The sequence below is a fragment of the Dermatophagoides pteronyssinus genome, unplaced genomic scaffold (assembly GCF_027571235.1).
Source record: "Dermatophagoides pteronyssinus isolate colony J.1.1.1.1 unplaced genomic scaffold, Derpt_VIB-CSIC_2022.12 sq0002, whole genome shotgun sequence".
Lineage (NCBI taxonomy): Eukaryota > Metazoa > Arthropoda > Arachnida > Sarcoptiformes > Pyroglyphidae > Dermatophagoides > Dermatophagoides pteronyssinus.
The window spans coordinates 1,576,448-1,590,966 of record NW_027461526.1 but is presented as its reverse complement, the minus strand read 5'-3'; the positions used below and the strand labels follow the sequence as shown (position 1 = coordinate 1,590,966).

At 29.8% G+C, this 14,519-nt stretch overlaps 2 protein-coding genes across 2 annotated transcripts; one reads left to right on the top strand and one right to left on the bottom strand.

Moving 5' to 3' along the window:
• Positions 1-366: 366 nt before the first annotated feature.
• LOC113798520 (glycerol-3-phosphate acyltransferase 4-like) lies at positions 367-2,386 on the top strand. Its single transcript, XM_027349078.2, has 3 exons — positions 367-919; positions 980-1,871; positions 1,941-2,386. The coding sequence occupies exons 1-3, from the start codon at positions 607-609 to the stop codon at positions 2,137-2,139; spliced, it is 1,404 nt and encodes a 467-aa protein (XP_027204879.1). The 5' UTR covers positions 367-606; the 3' UTR covers positions 2,140-2,386.
• Positions 486-13,628, bottom strand: LOC113789074 (uncharacterized). The gene is made up of 7 exons (XM_027338597.2): positions 12,812-13,628; positions 6,616-9,246; positions 6,420-6,556; positions 5,959-6,360; positions 5,663-5,905; positions 5,171-5,598; positions 486-5,106 (listed from the first exon to the last, which is right to left on the bottom strand). The coding sequence occupies exons 1-7, from the start codon at positions 13,312-13,314 to the stop codon at positions 4,420-4,422; spliced, it is 5,031 nt and encodes a 1,676-aa protein (XP_027194398.2). The 5' UTR covers positions 13,315-13,628; the 3' UTR covers positions 486-4,419.
• Positions 13,629-14,519: the final 891 nt, after the last annotated feature.

The following is a 14,519-nucleotide window of genomic DNA, read 5'->3' as shown; positions in this document are numbered from 1 at the left end:
CATAAGCTAAAAACCATAGCGATTAAAAAAATTGTATGTTGTGCATTTGAAGCATCTCTTTCCTGGTAAATCCAACGATGGATTGCCGACGAATTTTTTTGCTTCTTTGAGTTATCAGAAAAGAAAAATCTACCAGTGAACAAGTGTTTGGATATTAATGGTACAAAATCATTGATTGACGACAGGAACAAATCACGCGATATTATTATCCATAGAAAAAAATCGAAGTCTACATGAAAAGAAGAATGTGATAAGATTGTTTTAAACTTATCATTACAAATAACGAACAATATGATAAGAATGAGTTAACACTTCTTATAAGTTTATTCGGACAAATTCATTTTTATTGGTACATCTATAAATATGGTTCTTATAAAAAATTTTTCTGAAAATCAACAAGTGATACATGGATGAATTGCCGCCGTACCACAAATATGATGTTGGTTGTTGATGATCATATTTCATTCGCATATTCACAATCATCATTTGTCGATAAGGTTTCGATGATACAAGCCATGATCATTATTGCTCAAAACGGTTGAATCAATTGATTATTGTCTAAACTTTTTTGAGTCATTGAGTGAAATATAAAGAAAAATAAACAAAATGATGATCATCCTGTATTTTATAGCATTAATTTTATATTTGGGCCTGGCTAGTGTTGGTCATCGTTTTTTTGTGCATCAATTATATGTCAGCCGATTATTGAAACTTTTCGATTATGGCAAAAGAAAAATCCAAAAAATTCAACAAAACATTCAACAAGAAAGAAAAATTCAACGAAAAATAAGTCGAGCTATGTCGGTTAATGCTGATCTCAATCAATTGGCTGAATTAGCTGCAAAAGCTGCAACAATGCCAGATTCAGATGAATCGGATACCGATTCAGCATTCTGTGAAGATTTTGATAGTTCAGATGGTAAATCTTCTTTTATGTTAACATTTGTATATTTATTCAATTTCAACTTTGATTTCATAGTTCCTGCTGCATTTGCTTACAATAAAGCTTTATCGATAGAAATGGATAAAACCAAACATAAACTTGATCTAACTACCGTCATGAATTTAACAACGATGGGCATACGAGCAATCATCGATGATTCAGTTACAAAACGATTCGCAGCTGAAGAACTAAAAACATGGAATCTTTTGACAAGAACTGATGGAATTTATCACTATAAATCAGCCCGATTAGCATTTATTTGGATGGCTGGATTAATTGTTCGCTATGTGATCTTATTTCCCTCAAGATTGGCGATAGCTTTAATTGGAGTTTCATGGCTTGTGACTTGTACATTTCTAGTTGGTCTTATTCCTATCCCATGGATGAAACGTTTGATTTATCATTATATATCAGTAATGAGTTTTCGAATTCTATCCCGTTCATTTTCAGCAGTCATCACCTATCATGATTCACAGAACAAAGCTAAACCTGGTGGTATATGTGTGGCTAATCATACATCACCAATCGATGTGATCATTTTACATTGCAACAATGCCTATGCATTGGTCGGTCAACGTCAACCCGGTGTTATCGGTTTAATTCAAAGAGCATTGAATAGAGCTACACATCATATTTGGTTTGATCGTTTCGAATCTAATGATCGTCACTATGTATCACGTAGACTTCGCGAACATGCCGAAGATAAAAGTAAATTGCCCATATTGATTTTTCCTGAGGGCACTTGTATAAATAATTCGGCTGTAATGATGTTCAAAAAAGGTAGTTTTGAAATTGATGCACCTATCTATCCTGTAGCGATCAAATATGATGCTCGATTTGGGGATCCATTCTGGAATTCAAGTAAATATGGATATGGGCGCTATATGATAATGATGATGACTTCTTGGGCAATCGTTTGTGATGTATGGTAAGTTTGACTAACTTATATTAAATGCCTAAATGAACAAATGAAAATCTAAATCACATCCGACACTAGGTTTCTGCCGCCGATGTACAGAAGAAAAGATGAAAATGCAATCGAATTTGCCAATCGTGTGAAGAGTGAAATAGCTCGAAAAGGTGGATTAATCGATTTGGAATGGGATGGACAACTAAAACGATTGCCAGTCAAGCCAGAAATGGTTAAACGACAACAGTATCAATTGAGTAAATCACTTGATGTACTGGAAAAATAAGGTAAATAATTTACAATGGTGGTTTCAATACATTTTGGCATTCATCTGAAAGCATACGAAATTTATAAGAATTCATCATTTTAAAAAAATTCATACGCAAATAATGGCAAACAATCGATTATTTTGGCTACATATATGTTAAGCAATAAATAATTGTAATTGTTGCCGATTGTATATCAAAATGCTATATAATGTATTGTTTTTCAAAATAAATTTTTCGTAAATAAATTCAAATTTGAAGTAAAAATTCATTCAAGAAACTGATTGAAATTATATTAATTATATTATATTATAATTTATCATAATCAATTGTTTTGTTTTTTGAAATTAATTTTTAATTTTATTTGAAAATACTGAATAATCAAATCTAATTAGCAAAATGTGTCGTAATAATTCATAAATGAAATCGATGAAAATGAATTTTAAAATTTTTCAATTCATCAATGTTGTGATAATGAGGAAATAATGTTTTATTAATTTATCATAATCAACGGAAAAAACCAATTCAAACATTCAAAAAGTAATACATGTATAGAAGCTGTGGTAAAATTGGTAAAAAAAGAAAAATCAACAAAACACTCGACGAATGACTGAGAATAGTAGATGATAACACGATGAAAATATAATTAACAGATTATATAATAATTAAAAGTGTTTAAGAATTCGAATAAAAATTTATAAACTATTAAAAATGATTTGAGAAAATTCAAAAACAACAACACAAAAAAAAATTAAAACCGCCATCATCATTCGCTAATAAATCAATAATCTAATCATGAAAAATGATGAAGAAAATAATCAACATTGATCAAGAAAACAAGTGATCAGAATCAATCAGAATTAAAGATTGGTCATTGATGCTAAAACAGAACAAAATGAACGAATGATTTCAATTCAAGAAACAAAAAAGTTTGTCCATATGTTGAAAAAATATGGTTGTATAGGAAGAGGTATACAAATTATCATTGAAAGTTAAAAATTATTCAATATTCGATGTGCATGATTTGTGAGTATATAATCACTGTTATTATTTTTGTGTTGATAAAACATCGTAACTCGTAATTATTATCAATAATTAATTTTTGTTTGATCTATCTCTGGTGGATGTGTATTTCGTTGTACATAAGTTGTATGTTGTTTATAAGTGTATACGTAATAATATAACAATTCAGAAAAAAAAACAAAAAACAAAATTTTTAAAAAAAGGAAGTACACAGATTGTGACACATTGTGTCTCATATACAATGAATTTAAAAAAAAACAAAACAAAAATTGAGAAGAAAAATCATTTCCTACTATTTGATGGTGGCATTTTTGTTAATTTTTTTCAGTTGTTTGGCACGACTTTTTTTCCAACATACTAATTGTCGTGATACATTTATTTAATTATACAAATAAAAAAAAACAGAATAAGTATATAAAGAAATCAATAGAAAAAAATAAATCAAAATCCGAAAATAATTGATATCCCATGCAGAATATTGTGTTATTGTGTAATTCATTGAAGATACTTATTAATTATTCAATTGGTGTCATTGAATCGTTTGTTCAATAGAAAAACTCGACTAGAGATGAAAAGAAAATCATTAATTTTCAAAAGAAAAAGATAAAATCAAGAATACTTTTGACGATAAAAAGCAATTATAATGACAGAAAAAATGGCTCAAAAAGATTATTCAATAAATTTGGTGCAAACTATGGCTATTTTCGAGTCTTCTGTGTAAGATAAACAAACTTGAATAAAGACAAGATGTTTCACAGGAAAATGATCAGCATTGATAGAGAAAAATAAAAGGTTAAGATTGAATGAAAAAAAATTATTAAAAGGATTAAATGTATAGAAAAAACAATAACAACCAGAACAATAATATTGAATTAAGGAATGCATCGATACGATTCGAATAAGTCGGAGTAAAAATTGAAAAGAAAAAGGAAAGCATTTTTTGTATGAGAGAATACAAATTGAAAAAGAAAAACAGATCATATTCAGATAGGAGAAAATGACAACATATAAAATTTCATAAATTGTGATGAATAAAATGTGCGAAAAGCGATGTGTCTCACATTTTCATTCGTATATTTTTGCATTTAAAAGCCAGAAAAAATTGTGATAACAATCAAACAATGATTGATAAGTTTAAGTAGATGGTATTGTCACTATTATCATTTCAAAGAATGTGAGAAAAATTGCAGCAAATTGTTGATGATCGCAATGAATTCATATGTTTAAATCCATTATTGATATTAATGAAATGAAATGAATTTGACGAATTTAACATTTCATACGGATTGTTGTTGTTGCAGCTGTGTCGGTTGTGATTGCAATTGTTGTTGAAAATTTGGATTCAAGACCAGCACATGATGATTATTCTTGGCTAATGTGACGATATTATTGTCTTTGGTCAATTTCAAACCACAGCATCGTGATACTTTACAATAGGGACATTCATATTCGGCCAACAAACGGCCATCACGATTAAATACGACCACATGGAATTTATTACCATGTGAATCGCCGACGAATATATCACCAGCTGGTGATATATCAATACCATTTGGAAACGAAGTTAAACCTTCCATTCCAATTTTTCTAATGAAATCTCCATTCGTATTGATGACAACAACACAATGACCTTTAAAATCGCAAATATAATAATCTTCGTCATAAATTGCTACATCGGATGGTTCGCACATATAATTGCCACAATCCCGCCATTCGATTAATGTGCCATTATCGATTGTAATGACATAGATGGTTGGCGATACCGAATCGACAACCACTATATGTCCACGATTATTAATTGCAATACCAGCTACAATATCAATATAACGAATCGGTATTTTTCGAACAAAATTTCCAGTCCGAGTGAATATTTGCATTCGAGAACGTTCCATTCCACGATCACATATTACATAATAAGGACTGTTAGCATTCGAACGGACAAAGTTGGGAGGAATCATCGCGATCTTTTGAAAAAAAATTAGTAATTAGTATCAACTTGAGATGATAAATATTATAATAATTAGTTACCTTTCTAGGATACCAAAGTTGCCCTTCATCTTTTCCAGGATTTCCGAACATTTGTTTGCAGACACCGTTTTTATCGTAAACACATATACGATGATTGTTTGTATCAGCAATAATAATCTCATCGTTCATCCCCAAACAGAATCCATGTGGCGACGAAAATTGTGATTTCAATTGACCAAGACTGCCAAATTTATGAACAATTTGCATGATCTGATGGCTTTTTCCTTGACCAGTCGTATGAGAAGCAGAAGAATGTCCTGTGGGTGATTTTATGGTCAAAGGAGATCGTGATAAACCGTTATTGCTGTTGGAAGCTGAAGCAGAGGCTGAACCGTTTCCATTTCCAAGCGAAGACATCGTGGCCATAGCCGATGCTGAACGGCCAAACATCAATGACGGATGATTAATGGCAGCAGTGCTATTAGGACCTACACAAATAAATGAATTACAAATTAAGATCAAATAATCTCATTATCAATGAGATTGTTTTACCAGAATTCAGTTTGGCAAGCTGATTCAAGTTTTTTAGACATGCTTCGGTCAAAACCAATTCATTAGAACCGGTAGCAGCAGCTGATACAGAACCAGCTCCCCGGCTATTGCTCAAAACCAATTGTCTTTGTTGTAAATCAGATGATTTTCCGAACATAGAAGCTGCTGCATTCATTCCTGAAACTTCTGGACTTCGATTAGCTGAAAAATAATCAATTGTTCCACTTGATGGACTATATAAATCTGTGAAGAAAAAGAATAAAAATATCTCAAAAGAGAACAATTGGAAAACAAACCTGTTGTAGAACTGTTGAGGTCAGCATAGGAATCCAAAATCGATTGAGATTGTGATGTCTGAGGTGTAACAATTGATGATGAGGAAGCTAATCCAACGCTTTCATTCCTAGCAGAAAACATGGGATTTGATGAACCGATCCCAGTCAAAGTATTCGAAGTATCATCGAAAATATTTTTCACATATTGATTGCAATCATCCATACGAAGAGCGTGAGATGCTTGTTGCGGAAGTGATGCTCTTCCTGCTAACGATGAATTTTGTGCCGACGTACAGTTAGAATCAATCATATCATAGAATGGACTAGTAGCGGAATTGGTAGTTGCACGACCCGCTACGGAAAATCCTGCATTATTTGCATTCGACAGGGTCATTTGAATCGGTTTATCGATGAGAATGTCTTCTATATTTAGATTAGACAAATTATATTCCAATCAAAAAACTAAAAATTTGAAAACAAACCCTTCTTTTTAGCTTTAGCAAAAGTGACCAACTTGTGAAGCTCTTGGCTAGGACCAATTAGAAAACTATCGCATTTGATGTGTTCCGCATTTGAAATATGGCAAGCAATATTTCGATGACCATCGAATAAAAGTTGGCTGGAAATAGAAAAAAATTTATTAGAAATCTTGTGAATTCAAAAAAAACCTGAAAATACCTAATAATTAAACGATACAACGTTTGCCGCTCGCAAAATTGCTCTTCTTGTTGTTGCGATTGGTCAATTGTCGAATGAATATTTGGAGATGTTTGATGTTGGCCAGCAATTAGATTTGGTGGAGTAGTCAATGTGTGATGTTGCTGCGGCATTGTAGACGCTGTTGACATATATTTCGACATCATGGACAATTGTTTATTTGCTGTGGACTGGGTTATAGGAAACTTCGCTGCCTGATTACGATGTTGTTGCTGTTGCTGTTGTTGTGGTTGCGGATGTTGTTGAGATTCGTTTCCTTCAAGCATAGTCATTGTAAAGCATTGATTCTGTAGCTGGATATTAGGATCATTGTCTGGATACTGTTTTAAAATGGATGTCGATTGTTGATTTGTGGTTTGAATTTGTGGCTGACTAGTGAAATGATTTGTTATAAATGCACCAGATTCGACTGCGGAAACGTTATCATCAAATGATGAAAACAACGAATTTATGTTGAAATCATTGAAAAAATTATTATTGCCAACATTCGATGATGAGGCATTCTGAATATTGGAACTATCACTATCATTAAAGCCAAAATTGGATGATTCATCTGACATCGGTTGTTGTGGTTGACGTTGAGGATTACGATTAATCGCATTATGATTTGTACTGTTCAGGGAATTAAAATCAAATCCGAATTGATTGGAAACATTCGATGTTGGTGAATCTTTTGATTGATTTACAATATTGTTGTTGTTTGGAAATTGACGCTGGTGTTGCGGAGCTGATGGTGGTGGTGTTATCAGTTTAGGAAGTCCATCAACAAGATCATTTATCAATTGACATTTATTCAATTGAAGTAACATCGAAAGAGCATTTTCATTGGTAGTAGAACCATTATTACCGGTAGACACCGGGGCGAAATCGGCTGGTGATGGTGTCATTGAAGCCGATGATGATAAAACAGATCCGGCTGGAAGAAATTTGCTTGGTGACAATGATGATTCTTGAGATGCTGGACTCAAGTTGTTATGGATAAGAATGTTGGAATTCTGTTCAATCAAGCCTAATCCAGAACTACCGTTTATTCCAACACTGCGAGGATAGGAATCACAGAGAGATCCTACTCCGCTTGAAGGTCCACTCGAAACTGATGCAGCGCTTGAATTTGTATTACGTTCGATATGTGTATTTCTATTAGAATTTGCCTGCGATCCACTATCATTATTAATAATGGCCATCTTTATAGGACAATCAGATGATTGATTTGGATAATTGTTAAGTGTCTGCAACTGTTGTTGTTGAAACGAAGAAGGATCGATCGTTGTCTCCGGTGAAATTGTTGCATCACTCAGTTCGAATTCAGTGAGTTTAGTTAAAGTTGGTATTGGTGATTTGAAGGATTGAAAACGATTCGATGACAAAGATTGATTTTCAAAATATTTTATTGATGCAGCAGTTAGATGATCATTATTAGTAGTGATCATATCATTTGAAGGGGGAATGTTAGCTATAGCTGAAGCTATGGCTGAACATTCATCATCATCCTCATCACTATTGACATCAACATCGTTAGCATGATTGATATTGTTGTTGGATTCCATATTCAATAAAGCAGCTTTATTGTAATCATTATTGGACGACAATTTTGATGTTATAGTTTCCATGTATCGATTAGGAGCAAGAGGAGAAGATTGTTGAGATGAAGTAGATTGACGATTACAATTATGACCATCATTTATGTAGGTTAGAACATTGCTGTTATCAATGTCAGAATCATTATTATTTTGAATTTGATAATTAGCGCCATATTTCATCAGCATCATCAATAATGAATTCAATTGTCTCATCCATTGATTATACAATGATGTATGATCGGTTGATGATGATTCAAATCGTTCGAAAAGTTTATTGAATATTTGAAAAAATTTCAAACTATTATTTACGACCATATCATTGTTTTGATTGCTAATGCTATTAACATGATCATCGGATTGATTTAATTTCATTAGAATTTCATACAAAATCCTCAACAAATGTTGCAAAATTGAATGGAATAATTTGTGCTGTTGTTGACAATTATTATAACTATCATTATAATTATGGCTAATGACATTGGAAGACATTTCTTCTTGTTTTCGTTGTGGTTTGGGATGGTTGTCAATGTTGCCGCCGATCAAATCAACTGGTGATGATTGAAAAAGAGGCGGTGATTCTTCTTCATTATCATTGCTGCCACAAACTTTAAATCGGTCATCATTGGTAATCCAATAAAGATAAGAACGTATTTCTCTTGCCAATTGTTGGCACATATCTTTTTGTTTAGCATGTACGAATTTAGCTTCGATTGACATTAATAGTTCACAGAAATTATATAAATAGGTCATCGCATCTCGATATTGTAGCCATGTTGATGATGAATCAATATAAATTTCTTGGTCGTTATCATTTTCATCATCAATATTATTGGTAGATTGATGGTGAATTGGCCAATAGACAAATATTTCATCTACAGCAGTCATTGAATTAGATGACAATGTTAGATCGAGAATTTCTCGAACACGCAATGTACATTTTTTCTCATGAAAGGATTGTAAATATTGCTGTGTGAATCGCTCAAGCCAGTTTTCATCAAATATTTGCGGACAACTAGTCAACAACAAAAGAAAAAAAGAATTTATTAACAAAGCGATAAAAAATCTATGTTAGTATGTATATATTCAGAGTGACAATGCAGCGACTATATCCTACATATCTCACTATGTCATTTCCTATTTTCCTAGAAAAATTCCATGTAAAACATCGATAATAAATAAAATGTAGCTGTAACCATCATAGTTAGCAACAACAAAAAGAAAAAAAGAAAACAGCTTTAAAAAGAAATATCTGTTCATCATTAGAATTAATTGAAACGACAAAAAGAATATATCCGTTTCAATCATCGAAATGATGTTCAACAATAATAATCATAATCCTGATGACGATGATGTTTTCAGTTGAACATGATTTCTTTTCCTATTTTTTGTTTTTTATTTTTATGTTCCAAAATGAAAAGAAAAAACCTACGCATAATTGAAGAAAAACAAACATTTTGAATCGTTTGACGAGACCATTCGATATTTACATTATGATATTAGATATAAGAATATTGTCAATAAACACCTACACTAATATTGAGACGTCAAATTCCGAAATGGTAAAAAAATAAACCTTGTTGTTGCTTAATAAAAGTGATCGTGAAATTAATTCACTTCAGTCCATGCATGTGACTATGGCATACATTTATTTTTGGTTTTTGTTCCTACATTTTGAATTGTGAATCCAAGTCAACAATTTTGGATGCTTATCAATGAAAAACATTAACATTTTGTCTTTTTCGAGTCAATCAAACCAATGCCAAGGATTTTATGTTCCATGCAAGATTCAAATGGCAATGAAAAAAAAATTCAATGCGATACTTCAAATAGATCCACGAAAACTGTTCTACTTTTGTTCATTTTTGATTTTTTCTTTCATTCATATCATTACTATGTTGTTCATGAATAGAAAAAGCAACCTTCAAATTTATTCTTAAAGGTCGAGGCCAAGTAGCGGTAGTGCACAGAATTTCAATGGCAACGAATTTTCCGCGATGACGAAAGCGAATTAAAAATTATAGTTTTAGCCACAAAACCTGCATAACAAACATTTAGCAACAAAGAAAGAGCGACAACAACGGCATTGACGACAATCGCCAGCGCATGAAAATCAACAATTTTCTATCTGAAATAAAGATTCTTCATAGTTATTGTTTTCAAAATTCTATTTTCATATACAGAATATTTGAAATCTAGTTCAATGTTATGCCAATCGAATGATGGTAGCATGTAGAATGTGTTTGTTTGATTTTGCTATATAATGAATGACGCCCAAACATCCACAAATTACATAAATAGAAAAAAAGGAAAAATAAACAAACACCAATAAGAACAACACATCATCATTTTGCAAGAGAGATCCAAGATTTGTTTCAGGTTTTTCATTTATTATTTCTTTATTCGATGATGGTATGCGCTTACGCACGAATCTCTGATGTTCGATCGATTATTGACTATATCATTATGTGGATGTAAGTGGACCTTGAAATTTTTTCGGATATTTTTGTTGGCTTCATGTTTCCGTTTTCAGTGTCAAGTTCATGACATACATATTTTTTCAATGAAGCAATATCCCTATAAAATGTGGGAAATAAAAATGAGAAGGAAAAAAACTTTAGCTGCAAGTAAATCTTATTGTGCAATGACATACATAGAAATGTTTGGTAGATGTTGTTTTTTTAATCAAAATTTTTCCAGAATTATCTTAAATGGAGACTTTAGATTAGAATTTGGCGTTCATAGTGCCAGAAACAATATTGTTTAATTTGTTCCAGTTTGTAATGACATTTTCTTTTGATTGATTGATCTTATGTGCGTCATATTTGAAAGCTTTGTTAACAAATGTCAGTGGAAGATTTAAGAATATAATAATCAAAATGAATATCCGATAAACGTAAACAGAATTTTCAAAATAATTTCATTTTATCGTGAGAAATTTGGATACGAATTTTTAGGAATAAAATCAGTGAAAAAAAAATCTAATAATACATCAACCCTATTTCGACAATCAATTTATTCTATAAATAGATCATTAAATTAAACAATAGTATCTATAGTGCACATGAATCAATGAGATCGAACAGATTTTTTTCATCAAAACAAAACTTTCCTTTTTGATGGAATATTCCCAACAAATTTTTTTCATTATGAAATTTCCATTTGTTAATTTCTAATTATAAAATATATGGACAAATGACCATTCATAAATTTGCTTATTTTAATTATTATATAGCATCAATATTATATAAGAGTGTTATATATGAACACATACACATTTAATTCAGACGCATCATTTATGCACCGAAACAAGCATTTTATATATAGAAAGACAAACAATATTTTTCCTTGGCATTGAATTGTCCTACAATATGCACTCTTTCTATTTCCATGTATATCATTGGTATTAATGTTGATATTAAGAAGCTACGCAAAGCTTTTGTGTTTGTTTGTTATCCCAGAAATTCATTGATAAAAAATAATTTCTTTTGGCAAAAAAATCCATACATAAAATTGTATCACAAGTATATAAGGACTTGATTATTTTCAATGATTGTCATATCGATGTGATTAGCAAAAAACATCACAAATACTGAATATCACAATCTGAACATTTTTTTTTATTTTCATTGTATTGTTAATTTCTTTTAATGGTTTCAGATATCATCAAAACTTGACTTTTTTCATTTAAATAATGATATATTTTTTGAACAATTCATTCTTTTTTTTTAATTTCTGGTGCCATATATTATGTACGTGCGTGCATGTCTCATTTGTGTGTGTATATTCATTCATTGTGAATGATAAATTCATTCATTCTTATTGAATTGTTGAAATGTCATCAATGTCATTATAATGATGATGATGATGATTGATCAATTATGAAATTTAATGCCAAATAAGAAAATAAAAAGAAAATAGAAACAAAAATTTAAGCATACATAGAAATGATGCCGCATTTTGATATATGAAAACAAAAATAAATTGATAAATTTATCATCATCATTATAACTTTCATATACAAAATATAATATACGTCATCATTTATCACTAATATACTATGGATACATAATCAATCGATCAATCAATCAATTCATAGGAATCAATCATAATTTTTTTTTACCAAAATCCTAAATTTTATAAAGTACACATGTTTTTTTGTAAGTATCTAAAGAGAAGAGGAAAATTTACAACAACAAACAAAATCAATAAGCGGTACACAATGACAATCAACATACTAGCCAAAATTCAACAAACATTTGGCATCCCAAAATGTCTATATAAAGAAAATTATGATAAAAATTTTTCTTTTTAAACCAACAGACAACACAAATGAAAGTTTCTTTTTGCTTTGAAGAAACTCAAACTTCATTTTAACCAAGTGAAGGTCAATCAAAATAATTTATAATTTACTATCATTCAAATGATACTAAAATAACCAGCTGAACGAGTTGTAGGATTTTAACACAATGTAATATATATTGTAGACAATGTTGACGATATATACAAACGAAAATCAATCAATAGCATAAAACAAAAATTGATGGAGAAAAAGAAAAATACAAAAAAAAATTACTTACATTTGATGTAATAATTTACGAATAAATAGATCATCAATCATGATTGTAAAATTTTTATTCGTATTTTCTTTTTTACGTATATTTGTCGATGTTGTCATTGATGGCGACATCAAGGTATTATTATTAATTGTGGCCAAAATTGAAATCGTGTCGTTGTCCTGTTGATGTTTATTGTTGATAGTGGCCGATTTCGTTTTATCGACAACAACAACATTAACATCTTCATAATCATTATTGTCATCATTATTATCGTTATCATTTTTATTATCATCATTGATTATTAATTGACTAGTTGTATTATTTTTAATAATTGTTTTAGTTGTTTCATGATGATATTTTGGATGACCATCCAATTTTTCATCTTGATTTGATTCAAATGTTTCGATGATAGCTATTGATCCATTTGAATGTTTCGTCATATTTTTAATTGTTTTTGTTGTTGTTGTTGTTGTTGATGTTGTGGTTGGTGAAGAATAATCTAATTCTAAACTCAATGTTTCCATAATATTATCAAAAATAATAATGATAATAACTTGATAAATACATAATTTTGTTTGGTTTTTTGGTACATTTAAAATTTCATAATTTTTTTTCGTAAATAAATTTTTTTGACTAAGATATTATTTGTTTTAAAAGAATTTGTATATATAGAGACAAAAAAAACACCAATATTGTTTATGAGTCGATCGTTTACGTTAAAAAAGAGAACACAATCATTTGAATGAGATAAAATAAAATGATGTAAATGATCAAAAGATGAAGAATTTCATAAAATAAAATATCTAAAGTAAATGTAGAAAGAAAAAAAATGGTATATCTATTATGAAAATTTGAAATTTAAAAAAGAAAAAAACAAATGAATAATAAGATAAGGATTCAGTTTAAAAGTTTTTTTTATTTGAACTTACCTATTTATTTATATATTTGTGTGAAAAATATTTGAAGATCGTATCATTACAGAAAAACAAAAAAAAAACAAACATACATTTGAAAGACCAGTGTTGTACAAATTATATGATAACGAAAAAATTGTTTAATTAACTTAACAAACGGAATTTAAATAATAATAATAATAATAAAAACGGAAATGATCATTTACAAAACAAAAACAACAATTGTAAAATTGACATTAAATATTTGAAAAAAGATAAGACTAATATAATTTTGTCAAAATGGTATGTTATGAGATTATTGATTTGAGATTGTATTTTTCGTTTTTTTTTTAAATTTATTTATTTACCGGGAAAAATATGGGATAGAAAGTATAATTGTATATTTGTCATAGAATGATTTGTAAAATATCAAATTTTTTTTAATCAAAAAAAAAAAAAAAAAAAACAAAAAACAAAAAAAACAAAAATTGAAAATAATAATAATTTGTTTAAAAAAAAATTAGATAAGATGTGAAATGGTTTTGATAATGGATTCGATTTGGCGAAATATGATGTAATTGTCGTAATTTAATTGATTCATTAAATATAAGATGTTTTAGGTAGGTAGGTAGGTAGGTAGTTGAGTTAATTTGTTGGTTGGTTGGTTGATTAGCTGCAAAATATATTATGGATTTTGGCATAACATTTTCGACCGATTCGATTGATATAATATATGCTGACGTTTTTTTTCAATTTAATTTTGTTTCTTTTTTTCGTTATGTTATTTTATTTGTTGTTTGTCATTGTACAACATTGAAAAAAAACACTATTGATAT

Bases quoted from the DNA above. Each gene is read 5' to 3' on its own strand.
- LOC113798520 (XM_027349078.2), top strand. From the start codon at position 607: ATGATGATCATCCTGTATTTTATAGCATTAATTTTATATTTGGGCCTG. The intron at 920-979 runs GTAAATCTTCTT...TTGATTTCATAG, and splicing joins AGATTTTGATAGTTCAGATG to TTCCTGCTGCATTTGCTTAC. The intron at 1,872-1,940 runs GTAAGTTTGACT...ATCCGACACTAG, and splicing joins GCAATCGTTTGTGATGTATG to GTTTCTGCCGCCGATGTACA.
- LOC113789074 (XM_027338597.2), bottom strand. From the start codon at position 13,314: ATGGAAACATTGAGTTTAGAATTAGATTATTCTTCACCAACCACAACA. The intron at 6,557-6,615 runs GTATTTTCAGGT...TTCTATTTCCAG, and splicing joins TTGTATCGTTTAATTATTAG to CCAACTTTTATTCGATGGTC. The intron at 5,599-5,662 runs GTAAAACAATCT...TTATTTGTGTAG, and splicing joins GCTTGCCAAACTGAATTCTG to GTCCTAATAGCACTGCTGCC.